Source organism: Aulonocara stuartgranti, assembly GCF_965226115.1.
Source record: "Aulonocara stuartgranti genome assembly, chromosome: 3".
In the NCBI taxonomy this organism is placed as follows: domain Eukaryota; kingdom Metazoa; phylum Chordata; class Actinopteri; order Cichliformes; family Cichlidae; genus Aulonocara; species Aulonocara stuartgranti.
In genome coordinates, this window is record NC_138941.1 from 50527615 (window position 1) to 50549274 (window position 21660).

Genomic DNA, 21660 nt, shown 5'->3' on the forward strand with positions numbered 1-21660 from the left:
TCAAAGCTGACTGTCACATGGCACTGACACTCTGGAGTCAAAGGCAGCTGTTAATAATCCTTCTCGAGCTTCATCTGCAGAACCTGTGTAGGTTTGACCTCCTTTATGTGGACGCTGTGGACCAAAAGCTTCCTTTTAGTCATCTCAGCTCGAGCTGAACTAAACAGCTAGTAGATTTAAGCTTTTAGGGAACAACGTGAGCCCAGCGCTCCAAAGGAAAGGAGTGAACTTTGTAACCAAAGCAGAGCAGCAAAGCATCTTGTTTTCATAAAGCTAATACCATAAATCACCCAGCCCTGATGTAGGCAGAACAAAGTCAGTACAAAGGATGCAACAAACAACATTGTTACTTCAGTCAATCACATGCACAGGAAATACAGGCAGATACACCTTTACGAGCTGATCAGAAAGGAGTTGCGGCTTCACTTAAGCTGAAAAACTGAAGCGCTCATGGATGGAGGAAAGAAACAGCTCTGCATCTTTGATTTGAGACAAAAGAAAAAAAGAGCACAGAAGAAATAAAACAGAAAATGAGAAAATGAACTCACCAGCACAGTGTAGATATGCAGACAGCGGTAAACTGGAGAGAAATCCACCAAGTCCTGAGCTCCTGGGACCTGCAGGGGGAAACAATTTGCACAGTTCACATGTTCAGTTCATAAACTGTAATCAACCAGCCCGTCTTCAGTTTTCTTTTACAAGTTTTGGCAACACCTGTTTTGGTTAAAGCCAAGCAAAGTAAAACCAAACCTGAGATTCTAACCAGAGAGAGACAAAGATGGCAACGAGGGGCAAGACAGAGACAAATGATTGTGTTTGTGAAACAGACGAGGGAAATGTGAACGGCAAGAATAAAACAGGCCGCGTCCCTAATAATGAACAGCCTCCAACCTCAATAATAATAATAATAATAATAATAATAATGGATTGGATTTATATAGCGCTTTTCAAGGCACCCAAAGCGCTTTACAATGCCACTATTCATTCACTCACTGGTGGAGGCAAGCTACGGTTGTAGCCACAGCTGCCCTGGGGTAGACTGACAGAAGCGAGGCTGCCATATCGCGCCATCGGCCCCTCTGGCCAACACCAGTAGGCAAGTAGGGTAAAGTGTCTTGCCCAAGGACACAACGACCAGGACAGAGAGCCCAGGGATCGAACCGGCGACCTTCCAGTTACAGATGCGATTCCCAACCCCCTGAGCCACGGTCGCCCGTAAAATAAAACTTAAATGGCAGAGCAAAAAAATGAAGTGGTTACCAGGCTGCAAACACGTTTACTTCTGCTATAAAGCTGTTAACTCTAACAAAGGAGTCAGTGGAGATGATTTTCGGGAGCTGGCCTCAAGTGGCCAGTAGAGGAACTGCCGGTTTTGGCATGTCTCAACTTTCCAGCCCTGGAGGCTGCAACTTTGCTTTAACAGACACAGTATCTAATTCTTTTCCTCACTGTAAGATTAGACAAATTTAGAATATACGTTTTAGGGGTTTTTATTAATTTAATTTCATTATATTTTCTAAGATATTTTACCTGCATAAAGGGTAAAACAAACAGTACAGTTACTCATTGAAATAACTTAATGTGGAGGAACATTACGGAAAGATTCAAGGTGGTATCAGTTGTGCTTAAACAAGGATATTTATATTTAAAACAAACAAAACAAAACAGTCACTTCCTGTGAAACAGACTGAATAATTCACAGCCATAAGTTTAAAACTGATCTCAGAGCTTGCTGCTCCATTTGCTTGAAGTTCTCTAAACTCCGGACTTTGTTCAGCTGCGCTTCCCCCTGCTGCCACCCATGACTCGCCCTGCAGTTTTTATTCATCTTTATTAAACTACAGTCCCCTACATATTCATCACAACTAGCTAGCTCTGGTTCATCTTATATCAGCCTTCATAACAAAAGACTAATAATGAATAAGCCCATTTTAGGAAAAAGCCATGAAATATGAATTGACACAGTTTCAATTTACCAAAGTCGGATGATTTTTAAAGCAACCCGTTTGGCGTTTCTAGTGTTAGTGGCACTGGATACTGAGGTTTTAACTATCATGGAGTGGCTGTGACTGAGGAGATGGTGCAGGTCATAGGCAGGTTGGTGGTTCGATCCTTGGCTGCTACAGTCTGCATGCCAAAGCATCCTTGGGCAAGATACTGAACCCAGAGTTTCTTCCAATGCATTCATCAGAGTGTGAAGGAGCCATTTTGTTCTACTTTCAGGCAGAAAAGTGCCAAATAAGAACCGGTCCATTTACTACTCACTGACAATCATTGAATTATTCTATTTGTGTTGGTTAGGATCCTTTTAACATCATGCAGGTTAGGTTTAATTAACAGAACTGAGACAAAGTATGGGTATAAATACTGGCAGAAACAGATCAACACTCAATTCAAACTTCTCATATGTCACTGCCATCTGAAGTGAACTGAAGCTTTCAGGGAGTCTTCTGTTACGAGTTACTCATACCTCTTTTTCTTAGCATCTATCCCTCGATCTAACCATCATTCCAGTCCCTCCTCCCTGCCCACATCCTCTGTCCCCTGCCCTTTTGCCCTCTGGAAAGTTTGCCTTCTGTAAAACTCACTAGAGGCAAAGCACAATGCCAGCTTTGATGTAACCGCACACAAACAAGGGTCCCAAAACAATAAGAACAAGAACAAAAAACAAAACCAAAGAGTTGTACCACTTAAAGACAGAGGAAGAGCTGAGAATTAGAGGGGGGGGAATATAAACACAGGCAGGTAAAACTTAAAGACAACCGAAAATGACTCAAAAGGCAGAGGTGGAAAGAAAAAGGATGAACGGAACCAGAGGAAGCAGATGAAAAACATAAAGGTGAGAAACAAGCCAAAAGAAACAAGAATTAGAAGATAAGGTAAAGGAGTGAGGAACAAACATGAGGGATGGTTGTAAATGAAGGGAAGTAGAAGAAGTGATGGAGAGGCAGGGTTGGCGTGAGGAGACGTGACGCTGATGGTTGGCATCGCTGCAGCCAGCGGCGCCAACGCGGTCGTAACCCTGACGGCCACGGGGTCAGGTCTTTGTTCGAGCCAAGGTCTTCCTGTGAAGAAGGTTGAGTCAAGTTTACAGGACATAAATAAAGCCAAGGGGACGACAGGGACCTTAAAACAGAATGGCAGCACAGGGGTGACAAGTTCAGCTCTATTCTCTCCTTAACCTCATTGTACTTTATTTTCCCCGAGCAAGAACAACAAAAGGCTCCGAAAAGGAACTCTGATCCCGCGAGGGATGACTTGAAGAGTTCAGTGTCAAAATGCTTTGTGCCCGCTTTGCTGCCCTGACACGATTTCCACAAGTTCATAGTATTTGAACATTTTTCTCTAAACTTAACTGTGTGCCGGCAGTTTTTTTGTTGTACGATATGTGGACAGCATGAGGAAGTCAGCAGGTGTGTTCCCACCATTCCTATAAGGGCATCTTCACACCTTCACAGCTCATTTACTCCGATCTGAATCAGTTGATGGGTTTGTAAACTTGTAGCCTTTCACTGGCTTTCTTTTCTTTTCACACACAGAAAAATCAAAGTGAACCTTAAGCGAACGAAAATGCGTCACTGAAAACAACGTGGGAATGCTCAGTCAGCTTACTGTCCAGATGTGCCTGGACCTGACTAATAAAAGTGAATACATTCAGATGGTGCTGTGTTCTGGACGTTTGGAGAACATGAATTTCACAGCTAGCCGCTAGCCTGTACAGACCTTTTTTCTTTCTTTTTTCCCCCCACAGACTCAGTGTGGTTGTTTCTCAGAGTAAGATTCAAATTGGCACAAGTAAACTGCACCAAGGGGGAAAACGAACCAGAGTTTAGTTTAAACCAGGAGTGGGGAACTCCAGGGCCTGCCACGCAGGTTTTAGATCTCACCCTGGGTCAACACACCTGAATCACATGATTGGTTCATTACCAGGCCTCTGGAGAACTTCAAGACATGTTGAGGAGGTCATTTAGCCATTTAAATCAGCTGTGTTGGATCAAGGACACATTTAAAACCTTCAGGACACCAGCCTGGAGTTCCCCACAGACTAAGAAAAACCCCACACACCTTTACATGTCCCAGCCGACAGAAAAAAAATGGAATGCTGAGACATTTTTTCCTCCTTCCTTCTTTGTTGTGTTCATATTTTTTTCCAGCGGCAAACATATTTGTTACTGACGTTTTTCCACGTCGTTGTACATTTTAGTAGTTTCAGAAATCGCCCACCAAGAATTTGCTGCGAGTCCTTACATTGATGCTATGGTTCCTTATGGTAGATGGTAGATTATTTCAAAAAACTGTGTTAAAAACGTAGATGGAAAAGCACAGCTGTAATCAATGGTACTGAACAGGCTACTCAAAATAGTGGCGGGCTGCATCGACCTGATGTGCAGTTACATTTCTAGGGCGATGCATGTCAGATCATGGTGTGGCTACAACATAGATTTCCCCCTGAAGCACAAATCTCCAGTCAGTGAGTCCCACCCAATTTTGTTTTGTTCTTTTTGTATAGTAATAAAAAGTAAAAAGAATCACAGATATTAGACTGGTGGACTAAAACTCTAAACTATCATGTCTCATATATATATATATATATCTCATGATTTTAAAGCTCAAAGTTAGTCACAGATAGAAGGGGGGAAAAGCAAAATAAAGTAAAATAAACTTTTACTTGGCGTGAACTGCGTGTGTGTGGCTGCAGTTTTAAACAGAAGTTTAACAAGTTCTTTACCCCTGAAAATTTCATATGGCTGTCATTTCTGCAGGAAAAAATATAGAAGTAAAAGAGTCGTATTTCAATCCAACCCTATCTAATTTGGAGCACGGAACAATTTCACAGTCTGACAGTAATATACTGCACGGCTTCACTAAATGCACTTAAATGCACTTAAGCTGTTATACACGACAATCAGGTGATTCTGAGGCAGCCAGATGGGAACTTTTTCAGATTTGCCTAATTTCATAAGGAGGGCCCTCACTGTGAATTAACATGTCATTTGTTCCGTGCTCGGCTGGGAGGATAAGCTGGAGACATGATCTAGCCTGTTATGGAGCTGCGATGTTATGAAACTGTGTACGTGTGGCAGAAACATAAAAAAGCTTTTCAGACCTTATTTTAGGGCAAAGTCATTAACTTTTAAAGGTTTGGGTTTTTTTGTTGTTTTTTAAAAAAATCAGATCTGACTGCTGCTTCTATTCAAAAATGCAGTTATATTTCGCTTCCTCTTCACATAAATAGGTTGCCTGTTCTTGTTAACCTGAAATAAGTGCCTGGAGATGTTGCCAAGATGGCTGCCAAGTGGCAAGACACGCGCCTATGAGGAGACTGTTTCGAGTGTCTGAAGCTGGACACACACTTAATGACTGTCGGGCCAATTACAGATGCAATCTGGGCGCACTGACTGACCGGTCGGACCGGGTCTGCTCCAGCTGGGCTCGGTCACAGTTTACATTCAGATGATAAAGTCATGATGAGTGTGTGTGTGTGTGTGTGTGTGTGTGTGTGTGTGTGTGTGTGTGTGTGTGTGTGTGTGTGTGTGTGTAGACTATTCTTAATTCTTAAAGGAGTCACTGCCAGCTGTCAGCGTTTATTTAGAGCAGGTTTAATATTGGCGACACAGTCACAGATGTTCACTGACAGCGTTGATGTGCTCTCGCCTTTTCAAAAGGTGCAGCGGTGTCACCTGTTATCTAAACAGACACGAACACCCGCACACACAAAAAACACACACAAAAGAAAAAAAAAAAAACACACACACACACACACACACACACACACACACACACACACACACACACACACACACACACACACACACACACACACACACACACACACACACCAGCTCTTTGGTGGCACTAGTCCTGTATCAGGGTATGCTGTAACAGCACTGGCTCCACCTTTAATGAGCTTCAGGAACTGTATGAAGCGAAGACCTTTGCATGATCACCCTCCATCATTTGGACCCTCTTCGTCTTTTACGCTCCAGAATTCCAGATGCTTCCATCAAGGAGAAGATTTGGTTTTCCTAAATGTAGGACTAACAGATTCAGATATTCATTTGTTCTATCCACTGTTGCTCTTTAAACAGTGGATAGAACAAAACCATGACAGCACTTCCGCCGTGTTTTACAGATCAGATCGCTGTAGATTCTCACTGTTGCAACTTTGATCTCATTCAAATATACTAACAGGGATTTGAACCTAAAACTTCAAATTTGAATTCATCAATAAGACATGTTGTCCTTGATTTTCAGTCCAGTTCTTATGCAATTTGGCAAACCTCGGTCTTTTTTCCCTGTTCTACTTCCTTAACAATTCTTCTCGACAGCCATCCTTCCGCTGAGACCATTCCTGATGAGGTTTCAGGGACCAGCAGACGGATCAACGAAGGGCCAGATGGATCCCTCAGGTCCTGTGTCGGGTCTTTGCTGGATTTTTTTCTGTTTCTTAAGGACATGACTTCCAGATACTGTTCATCTGCTGAAGACATTTCTGAGTACGAATATTTCTTTGCTCCTTCGTTTGTCCAGTTTCCTTACATTGTTTTAGGACACACTGCATGCCATGTTGACACATGCCAAGTTTTTAGCTAATTGCTCTTTGGGAATCACCTTGGTGTGCCTGTCAGACTGTTATCTTTGGCATTTTTGTAGATTCAACTAAAAAAAAAAAAATGGAACCAACTGATTTGTTTTTACAACAGGCTTCTAGGAACAAAGTGCCGAAATTTAAAATTGAATTTTCCTAAGTTGTCATTTGTGGTTCAACAAACAAAAAGCACATTCCTCTGAAAGTTGTCAGGTACAAAGACTGGACTGAAAACGACTGAAAAAAGTTAAAGGCCAAAGTCCAAAGAACTGCAGAATTATTTCTCAAGACTTTAAAAACTTCCAAACATCTCTGGATCCTAAGAACATAAGAATAAATGAGGCATGGCCGAAGACCTTTGCACAACACTGTCTGTGTGTATTTATTATGTTGGACTTCTACAAAACAAGCTGCCATGAGGACATTAAAGTTTCACTGTGCTGAGGTGTAGAAAGTCTTTAAGCTTACGAAAATTACTTTTGTACACACAGCGCAACACAGATTCTAAATATCAGAACACTCCAGAAAACAATCACTCTCAGGCCAAACAAGACTTCAGTGTCGACATTAACCTTAAGATCACAACAACCACACAGCGGCTCTCCTCAGCCTTGTAAATATGCCCACAAGTTACACGTAATTGCAAAACCTGAGAGAAGCACCACACTGATCATCTTATTGGAAATCAAAGAATTTGAACTATTTTACCTCTCAGTGATCCCTCTGTGTTTGTTTGCGTTTAGTATCTAAAGAAGCATTTGGATTCGGAAATCTCTAAAGGCATTAGACTTAACAAGCGGACCACGAAACATCCAGCTGCATTTATTTGTTGGTTTGCCTAGTGGCAGAGAGCCCAGTCATTACTTTATGATCTTTCAGCAAGTTTTTTTTTATAAATTGTTTTTACCCTCAGCTGTTTGATTTGCGCTCCTTTCCCTTTCAAAGACTAGAATCTGCTCCAGCCCATGGGAACAGTCTTTTGAATATGTTGAATACTTTGGTACAATGTTTCGAGCAGTAGTTGTATTTGAGCGTGCGCCCAGTATAAGCTGGTTTACGTGGGCTACGTGCTGCAGTGGGATGAATGTTCGCTCTCCGGAAACATCAGAAATGTCACCTGGGCCGGACCTAATGACTTCAGACTACTGGGACTGAAGAAACATTCGCAGTCAATGTGGAAGGAAAAGGAAATGAATGGAAAGAAAAAGAAGACGACAAAAAAAAAAAAAGAGAGAGAGAAAGAGTCACGTAGAAAAAGCGGCATAAGCCTTGGGCAAGAAGAGGACACATGGAAGAGATGAAAGGACAGAAAGACTAAAAACTGACTAACAACAAAGAAAACGCAGCAGGAAGCAAGTAAAACTGAGGCCACACTGAAGGATAATCAGACTTCAAACGAAATTGGTCCAGCCTGCCAATCTTAGGGGAAACCCACGGTCAGGATTGGCAACAATTATCTGACTGTTTAAGGGGTTATAAAAATGAATGTCAGCTCGCTTGGAAACAAGTCTGAGCTGCCCTGGCGACTCATGTACCCCGCCATGGGGGCGAGATCAGAGACGATTCTGCCAAGGACCAATCTGAGATGAATGGGATGCACTGGATGTACAAACGTATCAGTATAGAGATGTTTGTTTCATCAAATAAGCCAGATAATTGGAGGCTGCGTGTTGTCTGGATTTTGTGTGTGTGTTTGCAGTTTTCTCACTTCATCTTCCTCCTCTTCATCCTCCACATCCAGAATTCCCGTGTCTTGTTCTGACAGCGGGTTGACACCCATTCCAGCCCGAATCGCCGCCGGCGCCGCCTTTCTGCCGCGCCGGCCGAGTAGGACCCTCGGCTGAGGCGAGACGGAGCTGTCCAGTGAGCGCTGTAGCTGGGCCTGGAGAACAAAACCGAAAAGCAGATGAGAACTCCACCGAGGGTCAACGGATTATTTTAAACCTGCATTGTTTGGTTCATTTCAGTTACTTCCTACATTTCCCAGAATCTCTTTTAAGTCCGACAGACGAGAATTTGCATTTAGGCGCTGGCGCAACTTCAGAGCAAAACAATGGAAGCTCTTTGATTTTCACGCTCTGACACCAAAACCAGATGTTGTCTGATAACACTCACACTCTGTCTGCAATAAGACTCCTCACGTGCAACAACTTTTATAGGGGACGGAGCAGAAAACAAACCCAGGAAAAATTCAAAAAACACAAACTGCTTTCAGACACTAACGGGGAAATGGTATTAATCCAACTCAGCATGTGAGCAATAAATGCTCGGGTTATTGCTCACAGTACCCCCCTCGTTTTAGAAACATTTCGGGAAAAATGTCAGAAATTGTGGACGGTGTTGCGAGGTCACCGGTTTAGACCTTTTGAGCCACTCCTCGTCCCATTGGAAATGGCCAATAAAAGTGATTTACCAAAGCAGCCTAAGAATACACAGGAGGGAAAATAGCAGGCCAGGAAGGGAAGGACAGGAAGGATGAGGAGTCGATGAAAACAAAGCACGTAAAATTAGTGCTCGAGACATAAAAGTGCAGACAGGGACAGATTACATGTCTGACCTGTGCTTTTGCTCGACAACGCCTTCGATTCAGCTGTTCCTTAAACTCAAGCTTACCAAAAATAAAAAATAAAAATTGGAGGACAAAAACTGTCCGAAAAATAAAACAGGAAGGGCTCATTCTCTGAGCGGTATTTACTTCTAATGAAATAGTATTTCATTTTGCATGAATTCATTTTATTTTCTTTGTTCTCTTTAAATACATGCACAAAACACCAAAAAAACCAACCTCCTTGTTACAGGTAATAAGGGATACAAAACTGATATAGAAAATACCCAGTGGTCGGCAGATCTCTCGGCAAAAATGCTTTGTTGATACAGGAAGAGAATGGCCAGATTGTTTTGCGCTGGCAGGAACACAAAAGTAACTCAAATAAGCTCTCAAGACAACCAAATACATTACAATGAGTTCACTCTATTCAACATGGCTCCGCAGTCACCAGATCTCACTTCAACAGCGAACCTCTGCAATGTGGTGGAACAGGAGATTCACATTAAGGATGTGCAGCATGACGCTATCACGTCTGTATGGACCAAAATCTCCGTGGAATCTTTCCAGCATCTCCTTGAACCTCTGCCACGAAGAATTAAGGCAGCTCTGAACGCACAACTCAAAAACTATACCTAATAAAATGTCCTGTGAGGGTCACATCACTTCTTTTGTCAGTGCAACACAAACACACACGTGTGCAGCATATACAGCTGCATTTGGTTAATGTCCAACTCATCCTGTCATTTCAGTTTCTCAAAAACGTGGTCATTTAAAAGAAGGTGGGGTAAAGCAGAGCAGGAAATGGAAAGGTCTACCTGGAAAGATTCCCCTACCAAACAATGCCATGTGTAATGTAATTTCTGATGCTAATTGTGTCCTGAGTCTACATCACTGTTCGGGGATTACTGTGGGAAGTGATACATTCATCTCCCTGTGCGGCAGTGCTCGATGATGAGCTCTAAAAATAAAAATACTAAAAAACAGGAAGTTTTAGTCAGAAATTAATGGAAGCTGGTCTCCATAACAGAGTGAAAACAGAGCCGCGGTCACTCCAGAGGTGGCCAAGTCTTTGTCAGGACCTCGCTGGTAGGAGATCATCATCTTGCACTTCTACATACAAATAAAACTGAAGTCTTTAGTCATTTATCTCTACCTGATGTGCATTTTGAACTCTTTAACATGACCACCATTCGCCTTTCTTCGAAATCCTCCTCCAGTCGGGCCTCGGGCGCAGCATGGTCGCCAACATTTTTCTGTGGGAAAACCCTCAGAAATGAGGTCAGCATGCCTTTCCATCCACACCCAAATCCGCATCGGGCTACTTTTGAAAAACCTATGCAAACACCTTCCTTGATCACTGGCGCCAACACGTAGGCTGCTTTGTGCGCTTAAATGTGTCGAATGGAACGTCAATAAAGACGTCATACACATCAAAATGCTTCGTTTTGGGCTGTTAATGCGAGGTTAATGAGAAAAACTGTTCCGGACACCAGGGCAGATAGGCACAAACCCAGAAGAGCACAATATCAGAGATGCTTGTGTATGAACACAATGCCATCTTTGATCTAATGTCCAAACACAAACAAACACGCACACACACCCACAGAAGACAAGTGAGTCATGGAGGACAATAAGAACAAACTAAATCAGGAAAGTGTCGTTGGGCTGCAGGAGCAGCTTAGGCCTAACGCTGAGGAATGTGCCGAGCTCTGAGTGTTTTCTCTAATTACTTTACATCGAATTAAATCAAAATGCTGAAAGAACAACAGGCGTCTGCGAGTCATTTCTTTGTAATTGTTCAAATACTCAGAAATGTACAACTTAACATAGCTCGACCACAAAAGACCGCAACCTGTGAATGGCGGAGAAAAGAGAAGAGGTTTTCAGCGACGTCAGCACCTGCGTCAAAGTAACTCGGCGCGGCGGTCGAGTTGGGCTCCGGAATTCTTCAGCAGGTGCTAACATTACTGTATACACACTCACCCGACCATTCACTCTTAACCGGGAAGCCTTTTTAGCCCCGTCTTTTGTTGTGTTTTTTTCTTTGGGGACAGAATTCGGTACAGCGCTTGAAGTAGAAGTGTGGGAATGTGCGTCATCTGCGGCACAAAAAAGCCATGAGAAACTGGGACGCAGTTACAGGAGGGAAACATGGGAGGCATGGGGAGTGGAGCAGACGGAAAACGAACAGTAGGAGTTGGGAAGAAAAGGAAAGAGAAATGGGAAAGTTGGAGTGATGGAGTGAGAAAAAAATAAAAAGTGTACAAAAGGAAGGCAGCACAGCATTTGGAATCAGCCACACTATAATGATTTAAAGTAAAATCACTTTAAATACTTTTTAAATGATCGGAAATTACTCTGTGGAAACGATAGGAGGGCAGTCCTGACTTAAATATGTGGCTGAGGTGAGTCGATGTCTCTGAGTGTAGAGTCAAGTGAACAAGGCCCCAGTTACTAGAGACCAGTCTGCAACAATCTGGCAACCACTAAAAATATTCACTCCCCAACCGCCTGGAGAGTGGTAGCTGGAGGTTGATTGGAAACAGATTGCTCAGTGACCCCAGTGCTAGGGGAGAATCTGCATCCCCCAATCGGATGACAAAAACCTCCTTGTGACTGTTTTACCATGGGCAAGTGTGGCAGCTTGCTTGGTTTGCGTGGAACAAGGCATCTTATCTGCAAACACTCATAAGCTACCCGCCGAGCTGTGGTAACACTTGAAAAGCATGTGGCAAACTGGAAACTGAAACCATTTGCCTTCAAAGTAAAGGCTGTCTCCTTTGAAAAGTGTTGGCTGCGACTCTAAGGCACAACTTTTTTTCTCCAAAGACCAACAGCCACCGATCCCAGTTTCCCACTTTTTCCAAGTTTTACTGCTGCTCAGGTAGCAGTTAGCGAGTATTTGCAGTCAAACTAGCATCATCCACTTAAACTACAGCTGACCACAGCGAACATAAGGAGGTTTTTGATGCAGCACCTTGATTGTGACCAGCATTGGGTGCAACGCATCCCTCCTAACATGTTCCCTTTTCCTTGCTGCACAAATGTGATACAATGAGCTGATGTCATTTCGTATGCAGAGGAAGAAAACAGTGCCCTGATCTACATAAGTGGCGACATGGACAAAAGACAATAGCGCAATAGTAAAGTGTGACATACCGGGACCCAAAAAGCTGCATTACACTGGTAACACAAGTACTTCCTCCCCACAGTCACCGAGAGCTGTGCTCACAGGGGACATGATTTCAATATTGAACTAAATTGTTTTAAAGGCTACTGAAATTATGAAAAAACTAATACAAATCTATTCAAAAGGACCTCCAAACCTCACTAAAATTGTTTATTTTTATTTGGTTTTGGTGAAGAAAAGCTGGCAGGCTTGCCGCACAGGAGAAAGTCTGAAAATCCAACCTCAAACTTCACAAAATGTACCCATCGAATTAAGTCTAGAGAGAATGAGTATCAAAAGGTTAGAGTTAAAAGGAAAAATTGAGCAAAGATGAGCAGGAAAAGTTGACGCTATGATAACGTTTTACTAATCCTTTTTTTTTTAGTATTCATTTGGCATTTTGTTCAGTATTGGAAAAACAATCCTGATAATACTCGAAATAACATACAAGAATCAAACTGGTACTCTGTACAGAAAAATACTCCGTAACAAATGACTCGGATAAGGATCGAAGCTAAAACCTGACTGGGGCATCCCTACTATAGATCACTTTTTGGCAGACAGTCGGCCAGCCAGAAATAATGGTGTCTGATGGCAGTGAACTGTGGTGCATTATTCGGCAGACACCACACACACACACAGGGTCCAGACTGGGTGACACAGCAGCCCATAACAGTTTATTTTTGTTCCCCTTGTGATGGTTCAATACACCGACCCAGCGTGCGCCCTCAGCCACCCTCGTTGCACGCACACGCATGTGTGTGTTCAGTAACTAGATACAGGTAATCAATCTTCTTCCACTTCACAGGCCCGGCAATCTGTTTCCCATTAGTGTGTACGAGTGTGTGTGCGCCTACTGAATACACAGCAGAAGCTCCAGACTCGTCCTCTGTTGAAAGCGAACACAAGAAACAGAAAAACAAGAGGAACAAGAGAATGAAGAAGGGAGGCAGGGAGATGGAAAGATGAGGAGGTGGAAAGAAAGGACGAGAGACAGACATGGAGATTTTGAGGAGGAGGGGTATGATGGGACAGCAAGACAGAAAGAGAGACATGACAAATGACAGGGGAGTCATGGGAGAATGACAAAGGCAGAGGATTCTGGCTAATTCCACTCCCTTGGTTCTCTTTCAAAAGGACCTATTATGCTTTACTTATTTTCTGTCATTTACATGCTGTTATAGTTCTGATGCTCATATTAAGCTCACAGTCACTACTGTTTTAGAGTTTATAAATAGAAATAAAGAATATTCTACTTATAAATATACACTTATTATTGTGTAGTTAATGCATTCTCATGAACTTAGAATTAATCCATTAACAACTGATCCCGTAGCAGCAGGTCGATCGCTGTTCCACCTGATCACGTTTTATGTACATGGCTGAAGATCAGCCACAAATATATTATCGATGCTGCCATTATTTATCAGCAGATTAAACATGTGACCCTCATGTCTCCCCATCACCGCACAACTGACAAAAAAACTAGCAATAAAAAAAAATAATAATAATAAAATAAAATAAAACCAGCAGCTAGTTATAAGCTATAGTTGTGTCAACTAATGTTAGCCTCATGTCCTAAAAAATAAAATATTTCACTTTACCTCAAATAAACAGTTTGATTACATTATCACATCTTGTGAAAGTTTGTTCAACAGGTGTCCAAAGTAAACAAGACCTACTTCAAAATAAGTTTCACTAATGCTAGCTATCAGCAACTAACAGAGGCTAACAGAGGCTAACAGAGGCTGGCAGCAGCACTTGCCAACAGAAAACTTCAGGATACCCTAAACTAGGGGACCCCAACCTTTTTTGCGCCACAGACCGGTTTGTCCGACAACATTTTCACGGACCAGCCTTTAAGGTGTTGCAGATAAATACAACAAAATAAAACCAGTACTTGTACCAAAAAATATATATATATTTATTCATAATACACAGGAAAAGACCCAGGGAAACACAGTTAACGATAAAAACGATTAACAAAAGAACAATTAAAAACCCCAAAAACCATAAATTTCACACCTGAGCCTCAACTCTCGTAACCTGGTACCAAACGACTCATGGACCAGTACCGGTCCATGGCCCGGGGGTTGGGGACCCCTGCCCTAAACTGTCATCAGACAAAAGCGACTTCGCTGACTTGTATCGCTTCTCACCTGTCAAACTGACAGTTGAGGTAAACGGTGGACTGAAAGCCTAAACTCACTCCCAGAGATTTTGGAAGTTTTTTGAAGGTAAAAGCATAAAGTACAGCAAAAATATTTAATTGTTGCATACCCTTTGTCACATTTGACAAAATTTCAGACTCCTCTACGCACTCGTTTTTCCCCACTCCTGATTTTGTATGACATGCGATTGAGAGGGATACACCGTGTAAACCCTCTCTTTACAAGGGCTTCCAGCGAGGGAAGCCCTTCCAGCATCATGCAAAGCTACTCTACAAGATTTAAATCAATCTCTGGTGTAAACAGCAACTGGACTGAATAAGTGTCCTGCTATTTGATGTGTTTTGACAGCATACGCAGGTTCAAAACTTGAAAAGGCCCATCTTATATTTATAGAACTCCAGGCTTCAGTGAAACGGCTTCCCTGAAGGCGTGCTTTTTGTAATGAAATACCAATTTTTTGTCCCATCTTCCTCACTCTCTCGTCACCTTCCTGTCGTCTTTTTTGGCTCTCAGCATCCTTCTGCTACTCTTTTTCAGATATCTCCCTTACCTCTTCATCTCCTCCTAACTTCTACATCTTTTTTCCTGCCCCTCATCCATCATAATCCCTCCCAATAATTCCCCAGTTTCCTCTTCTTGTTTCTATACATCTAAACCCCCCCCCGCAACTTTATTCTTCTTTAACCATCTTCTACTTTTTTCTTTGATCCTCCCTCTTCTTCTTCTTTCCTCTTCCTCCACTTCCATGGGCATGTGGCAGCAGACAATAGCTCCATTGTAAGCCATTTGCACTCCTCAATCTCCTCCACCTCTTCTTTCCCCCCAGATCTATTTATTTTCACATCCTTGTAACGACGGCCGGGTAGAGAGCTGGAGCTAATTTGGAACAGAGCGCAGCAGAGAGACACACTGTCTGAGAGAGAAAGAGATGGAGTGACAGAAAAAATGGAAGCAGAACAAGAAGAAAGAGTGAAGGAGAGACAGAGGAGGAAAGGAAGGGAAGGAAGGGAAGAACGTCTACTTTGCTTGTGCACATTCAGTCCCAAACACACACACACACAGTTACGACTGAGGGTGTGTGTGTTCAGAGCCAAACATTTGATACAACAACATAATCCCAGTATCAGTATCAGTTCTGCTGGACTGCTGGGGTTTCTATAATCTTCCTTGTAATTAGTGGTTAGGGGAGTAAGTGGTTAGCTTCTTCAGTGACTGCAAGTGGATTTTCTACGCCAGTAACTCTCAAATTGTGGTCCAAGGACCCCCCACCCAAAGGTCACTGAAGGGTTATTAGCGTGCAGATGTTATAAATGGGGACTGCTTGTGCGTGATCATAATTTCTATTTAATGTCCATCACCTCCTTCCTCAGAGAGAAAATAAATACTTTCTCCCACAAAGATGTGACAAATTGAAGGAAAACTACTATAAAAGGTTCTTTGTGAAGTGCTGGATCAACAGCAACATCTTTCCACAGCGATGGCAGCTGTCTAAAAGGTCACTCTGAAAACTCAAGTGAAGTTCAAATAGTTTGGAAATCCTCAGACCATGCACTGACCCCTGTGACCTGCTCTGGGTGTTTGTTGTTGTTTTTTTCTAGATGGTAACCTTTAAAACTAACTGCCAACCAGAAGCAGCAAGATTATGAAGCGAGATCCTCTAGTGACATCTAGAGGACAAAAAAAACTAAACAATGCATGTTAACTCATTCACTGCCATTGACGTCTATAGCCGTCAATTGTAGTGCATGAGTCAATGGGTTTAACTCATTCACTGCCAATGGCTGGCAGTGAATGAGTTAACTTTTCCCTCCCGGGGGGCTTCAAACTACCACCTAATACATGCACAGTAAGGTGTCTGTAAAACAATTTGAACACCTGATAGCTTCTCGCCTGTAGGAAATGTTTAACAAACTCTCTGAATCTTTTTTTCTTCCCAATAAGAAGCAAATATAGCCTGCCTGAGTGCATGAACCTTCTCATGTAATTTAAAGTCAAATACTTTTATAACACAACTTTATTCTTCTAGTGATTGTTGTGAAAAAATGCTTTCAGCTTCATCTGCTGTTCTTCTCATCCAAGAGGCTTCTTCCCTTCTTAACATAATGACTGCCCCCTGTGCTACCACTCGTCCATTCAGTAGACTCACCTATGGCATCAATTCGTAAAGCTCACTGGTATTCACAGTCTGATTCTTTTGGACACTAGCCACAGGTCGAGGCCATAAAACGTAGATGACAGGTTAATCTGCAGCTTTGCTTTGAATTTCAGCTCTCGCTTCACCACAACTGGCTGATAAAGCAAACACTGCACCTTACTTCCCTCACTCCTGAACAAGACCCAGAGATGCTTTTCAGCAAAAACTATTCAGCAAATCATTCCCAACCCAGCTGAGCCAAGCCAAGGGATGTAATCCATCCAGCGTGTCCTGGGTCTACTCTGGACCCAAGTAACCAGCAGAAAACCAAAAGCTGGGTGCCATTGACTGATCTTCGGTAAAAATGGCATTTATCTTTGAGATCGTAGAGAACTTAGATTTACTATATAATATTACATTTACTGTTGAATTGAAATACATCTGTGGGTATCTGTATTTAAGTTGCAGGTTGATTGAACGGCTGCTGCTTTGGATGGGCCGGCAGAAGAGCGGTGCACCACTGCTCAATGTCCCAAAGCACCAGCACTAATGAGGGAAGTAATTATTAGAATGTAAAACAGAAGCAAATGTGCAGCGTGCTTTACTCTGAGCCTCCATCCACTCGTACATCTGTCGTGAACCACTCCTTCATCATTCCCATCCCTTCATCCTGCACTTCCATGGAACAACATTCCCCAAATAATGGAAGCCCGCAAATAAACAAGGAGGCCTTCACTCTGAGCTACGGATACCACAAGAGAACATAAAACACACAGACATATATAACTTCCTTATCCTTGAAGAAAAAAAACAAAACAATGAGGTAAGTGGAGAAAAGCTGCACACACATCTTTGTGTGTGCATGTGTGCGTGCATGTGTGCGTGCATGTGTGCGTGCATGTGTGCGTGCGTGCATGTTCCTTGACAAGCCAACGTACTTGCTTACTGGCAGTGGAACCACAGAGCAACACGCGCACGCACAGAGGCTGCTTCCAATTATCAGACAGAAAAGATGAACAACAAAAATCAGTTGTAGGATGAAGTCAGTTAGACAGGCAGTAACATACAGTCTTCATCAAAGACACCAAACGACGTTACACACCAGGCGCGTAAAATCTGTGAAATGTTAAGAACATTCATATTTTTGGACTTCCCTACCCTTAATGCAGCCGCTCACACCGACCGCATACTGTCACAGGATAAATATAGTTTTTTCCCCATCAAGTTAGATTTTTTCTGATTTTCACGTGTGAATAAAAAGATCTGACCAATCAGATCAGTGCATTTGGCAACAGCTGCATTCATAGCATGCAGTGCTGAATGTACGACGATGTGAAAATACTATTTTACCTCAGATACACAGCTAGATGCTGCTCCGGGTCAATCGGCTCTCTGAAATCCTTTCTGTGCCTCCTTAGACGTGATCAGTGTGTATGTAACAAGTTCACATCTAGAAAAACTCGTGTTATTTCTTCACAATATACCCTGTGGGTAAAGGCCTAAACCACATTTTATTCAAATTTCTAGCAGTTTGCACCATGTGAAACTTTTGCTACCCACGTTTGCTCTTTTGACTAAGTAAATGATTTATAACCTAAAAACTGAGCCTTAACCATCAAACAGGTCTTGACATTCAAAGCCTATTTCAAGGTGAAGACAGGCTGAATGTCCTCACTTTGCCAAAAAGATCTTGAAAAGCAGAGTTCTGTCCACTTGTGGCACATTGCTGTGCTCTGTTGTTAGCTCCAATATCTCCTGAGCACCAGATAAAGCCAGAAGATTAAGTTAAGGTTTAAAAATGGTCCTCAAAAACACACCTGATACAAACCCTAACCTCTGAAAACAATTGTTGAAAGTGTCACCTTTTATATTATGTAACTCGAAAACGGAAGCAGATCTCTAAAATATGATGAATATAGGCAGATGTATTACCCCTGTTTCACTCATTCCAGGGGTAATCCAAGAACACACACGGCTCCTGTACTCACCTTTACAACATTTATCTGTGTGAATCTTGAACTTTAAGATGTCAAACTGACTGTTCCATCAGTTTAATAATGATAAAAACTCCAAGAAAGGGTCAATCCATCACAACCCACAGGGCGCTACCATCACAGCAGAGTGAAGGTCTCTGGCACAGTTCAGAACCCACTAACAAAACACATCTAGTTTGTGGCTGTTTGGCTGCTGTAATACAGTTTTCTGCTCTTCTCTCTGTATAAGTAGACGTATCCCTAATAAGGTCCTCTCAGTCTAAAGGCCACACCCACCTGTAGTTTAAATCTTTTGTTTGGGAGGGGCAGCCAATTAGAATGAAGTTGGAAAAGAGAAACAGAGCTGAGGATCTGCACCGAGGCCCAGAACGAGATAAATGAGGATTGCTTTGAACTGTAAATCACGCAAAGCTACTCTAACACAGTGCAAGAATAAACTCACAGAGCCACATTTAGTGTCATCTCCTGTGAATGAGAGCATGTCAGCTGAACTTTCTCAGCCCAAAGTGTTTCTGGGTGCTTGTGTACCTGTTTCATGGCAGTCTGGCCTATCTTATCCGAGTGTTTCCGAATGCTCTCCAGGAAGTCTCTCAGCTGTGACATGGCCGTGTCGCGGATCTGTATCCTCAGTTTGGGGATGTTTTCAGCCATGATGGAGCAGAACCGGTACTGACCCGCTTTGGGAAGACACGTCTGTTCCAGCTGTTCTAACGTTCGCAGCGCGGGGTAGTACCTACAGAGACAAAGCATTTGGAAAAGTGCAGTCAGCTTGTTTGTTCAGTCACTCAGTGAGCTGGTTTGAAAGTTCAGGATGAAGTCTGACTCGTCTCAAGCCAAACGTTGTTTTTTTCAGCTTTCACGCCTGAACGCAGCTAATCTGGTTTCGTTTTGAACATGTTAATTTCCACTTGCAAAACTGACAGACACACAGATGCATGACCAAAAAACACCCAACAACCTAGGAGTGCTCGCACACACAGAGAAATAAACACACTCCGATACACCTCACGGAGATTTGGCAGCACAGAAATCCCCCAGACACTTCAGCCCACTTCACTCCACTGCATCGCTCAAACACAGGCTCTCCCTCTCGAGGAGCGTTCGCTTTTGGCTGACCTCCTCCTGCTCTCTGAGAGCCCAGCAGCCGCGGGACAGGGAGACGGGGAAAAATACACAAACAAAATGACAAATTTATGACCAGCCAAGACTCCTATCTAGAGGCAGCCCGAGGACAGAGAAGGGGAAGAAAGAAGCAGAGAAATTGTCTCAGCTGCTCAAGGAAGTGCTCTGGCTCCATCTTGTGGCTGCCAGCAAGCAAACATCTACATGATCCAAGAAGGATGTGAAGTTATACAGATATGTACCATACAGTAGTAGCTCTGACCAAACAGCAGTGTTCCCCACACTTGGAATGAGAACAGCACGACACCTTTAGAAAATATATTCACATCAACAAAGAAAAAGACTCGATGATTACCGTTTGGCCTTCATCTGCTCCTGAAGTCTGCTGTACATCTCAAGAACTGGAAGGAAAGAAGGAAAAAAACAGTAATTAGTCCGAGAAAGGAAACTCGTGCTCAATCACCCCGGGAAGGAAATCTCAGGAAATTGATTGCATCCATTCAAATGTAGCATCATCCTTACATTCACTCCTGAAAAATAGGTTTCACAACTCCGACAGTAAGGCCACATCAGTGCCAATAACAATGAAGTCATAACTGGAAGTAAAGACTTGGCAGAGTGGTTTTTATTTTTCCAAAAAGAGCTTTCAAACAGTTGCCTCTACATTTCAACTGTGTATCTCTGAGCTCCATTAAATTGGCAGCAAAAACTGACACAATCGTGCACTTGGGGTTACAACTCTGCTGCGGTGCCAGCAGATGTGACATCATTATCACCACACGCTGCCAGTATATGTGCGTTTGTATATGTGCATATGGGAGAAACTTGAAAACACTAGAACAAAACTTCCTGTTGTGCTCAGGGCACGACTCCTGTGTTAAACCAAACCTCATATGTGCACGTGAAACCAAAGCAGGGGAGCGCATCTTTTGTCATTTGTAGCTGGGGCTGCAAAGCCATTTGCTCCCCTCGTTTTGGGTGAGACCTAGGAAACCCACACATTTTCACCCGACCTAATGTATGTGCAGAAATTTCAAGTATGTTTACTGCCTCAAAACGATGATTAATCTTCTAAAACAATAATAAACAGAGCAGATACAATAAAGGGGGATTCACACTGAGTGTTTGGGTGTTACCTGGTAGACAGTGCGTCAGTTTGTCTATCGTGGTGGCGATGTTTCTCTGTTGCACCCGACACTGTCTGAGCTCCTCCATGGAGGTGGTGAGCTAAATAGCAGGAGGAAGAGGTGACGAGAGCAACATCAGTGAGGATGTAAGCAGAAGCCTGCAGGACTTCTCTGTGTGAACCTGTGAGCTTTTACCTCTTTGCCATTTTCCTGAAGATGCCCGTTAGTCTCAGTCACCTGACTCTGAGAGACACAAAGGAGGAAGACATTAATTCAGATGCTTTACAGTCAAGCTCGCCATCGTACCTGTGGCGCAGACCTCACCGGCACGCCTTACCTTCAACTTCTGCGCCTCTCCTCGCACTTTCAGCAGCTCTGTGATGGAGTCCACGAACCCCTGGAAGTGATGGTTGCACATCTTCTCGATCTCTCGGTCATGGTTCCTGATCCGAGCATCCAGCTTCTCCATGAACAGGCCATGCTCCTGACCATCGTACACCGACCTGAAGACGAACAAGAAGAAAAGAAAGAGAAGACTGCTGGTAAAAAATATTCTGTTTATTTATTTTTAAAGTCATTTAAGTCATTTTAAATTCTAAGAGTACTTTTATTTAGGACCAACAGTGACACAAAACTTTGTTTTTTAATAATCCTCCTGCTGTAACCTGCTCCCTGAAGGAGTCACCACAGCAGATCGTCTGCCTCCATCTCACCCTATCCCCACCATCCTCCTGTCACACTAACCCTCTGCATGTCCTCCTTCACTACAGTCATGAATCTTCTATCCAAAGCATAGCTCCACCTCT

The 21660-nt window shown here is 42.9% G+C and overlaps 1 protein-coding gene across 1 annotated transcript in view; it reads right to left on the reverse strand.

Moving 5' to 3' along the window:
- The window catches only part of exoc6b (exocyst complex component 6B), a 131759-nt gene that overhangs the window by 88794 nt on the left and 21305 nt on the right, over window positions 1–21660 (reverse strand). Inside the window, exons 2-8 of the mRNA XM_082528692.1 lie at window positions 21192–21357; window positions 21050–21097; window positions 20864–20954; window positions 20083–20128; window positions 19134–19338; window positions 8298–8471; window positions 549–617 (exon numbers count right to left, since the gene is read on the reverse strand). Coding sequence (XP_082384818.1) covers window positions 549–617; window positions 8298–8471; window positions 19134–19338; window positions 20083–20128; window positions 20864–20954; window positions 21050–21097; window positions 21192–21357 — 799 coding nt within the window. The remainder of the gene's footprint in view (window positions 1–548; window positions 618–8297; window positions 8472–19133; window positions 19339–20082; window positions 20129–20863; window positions 20955–21049; window positions 21098–21191; window positions 21358–21660) is intronic.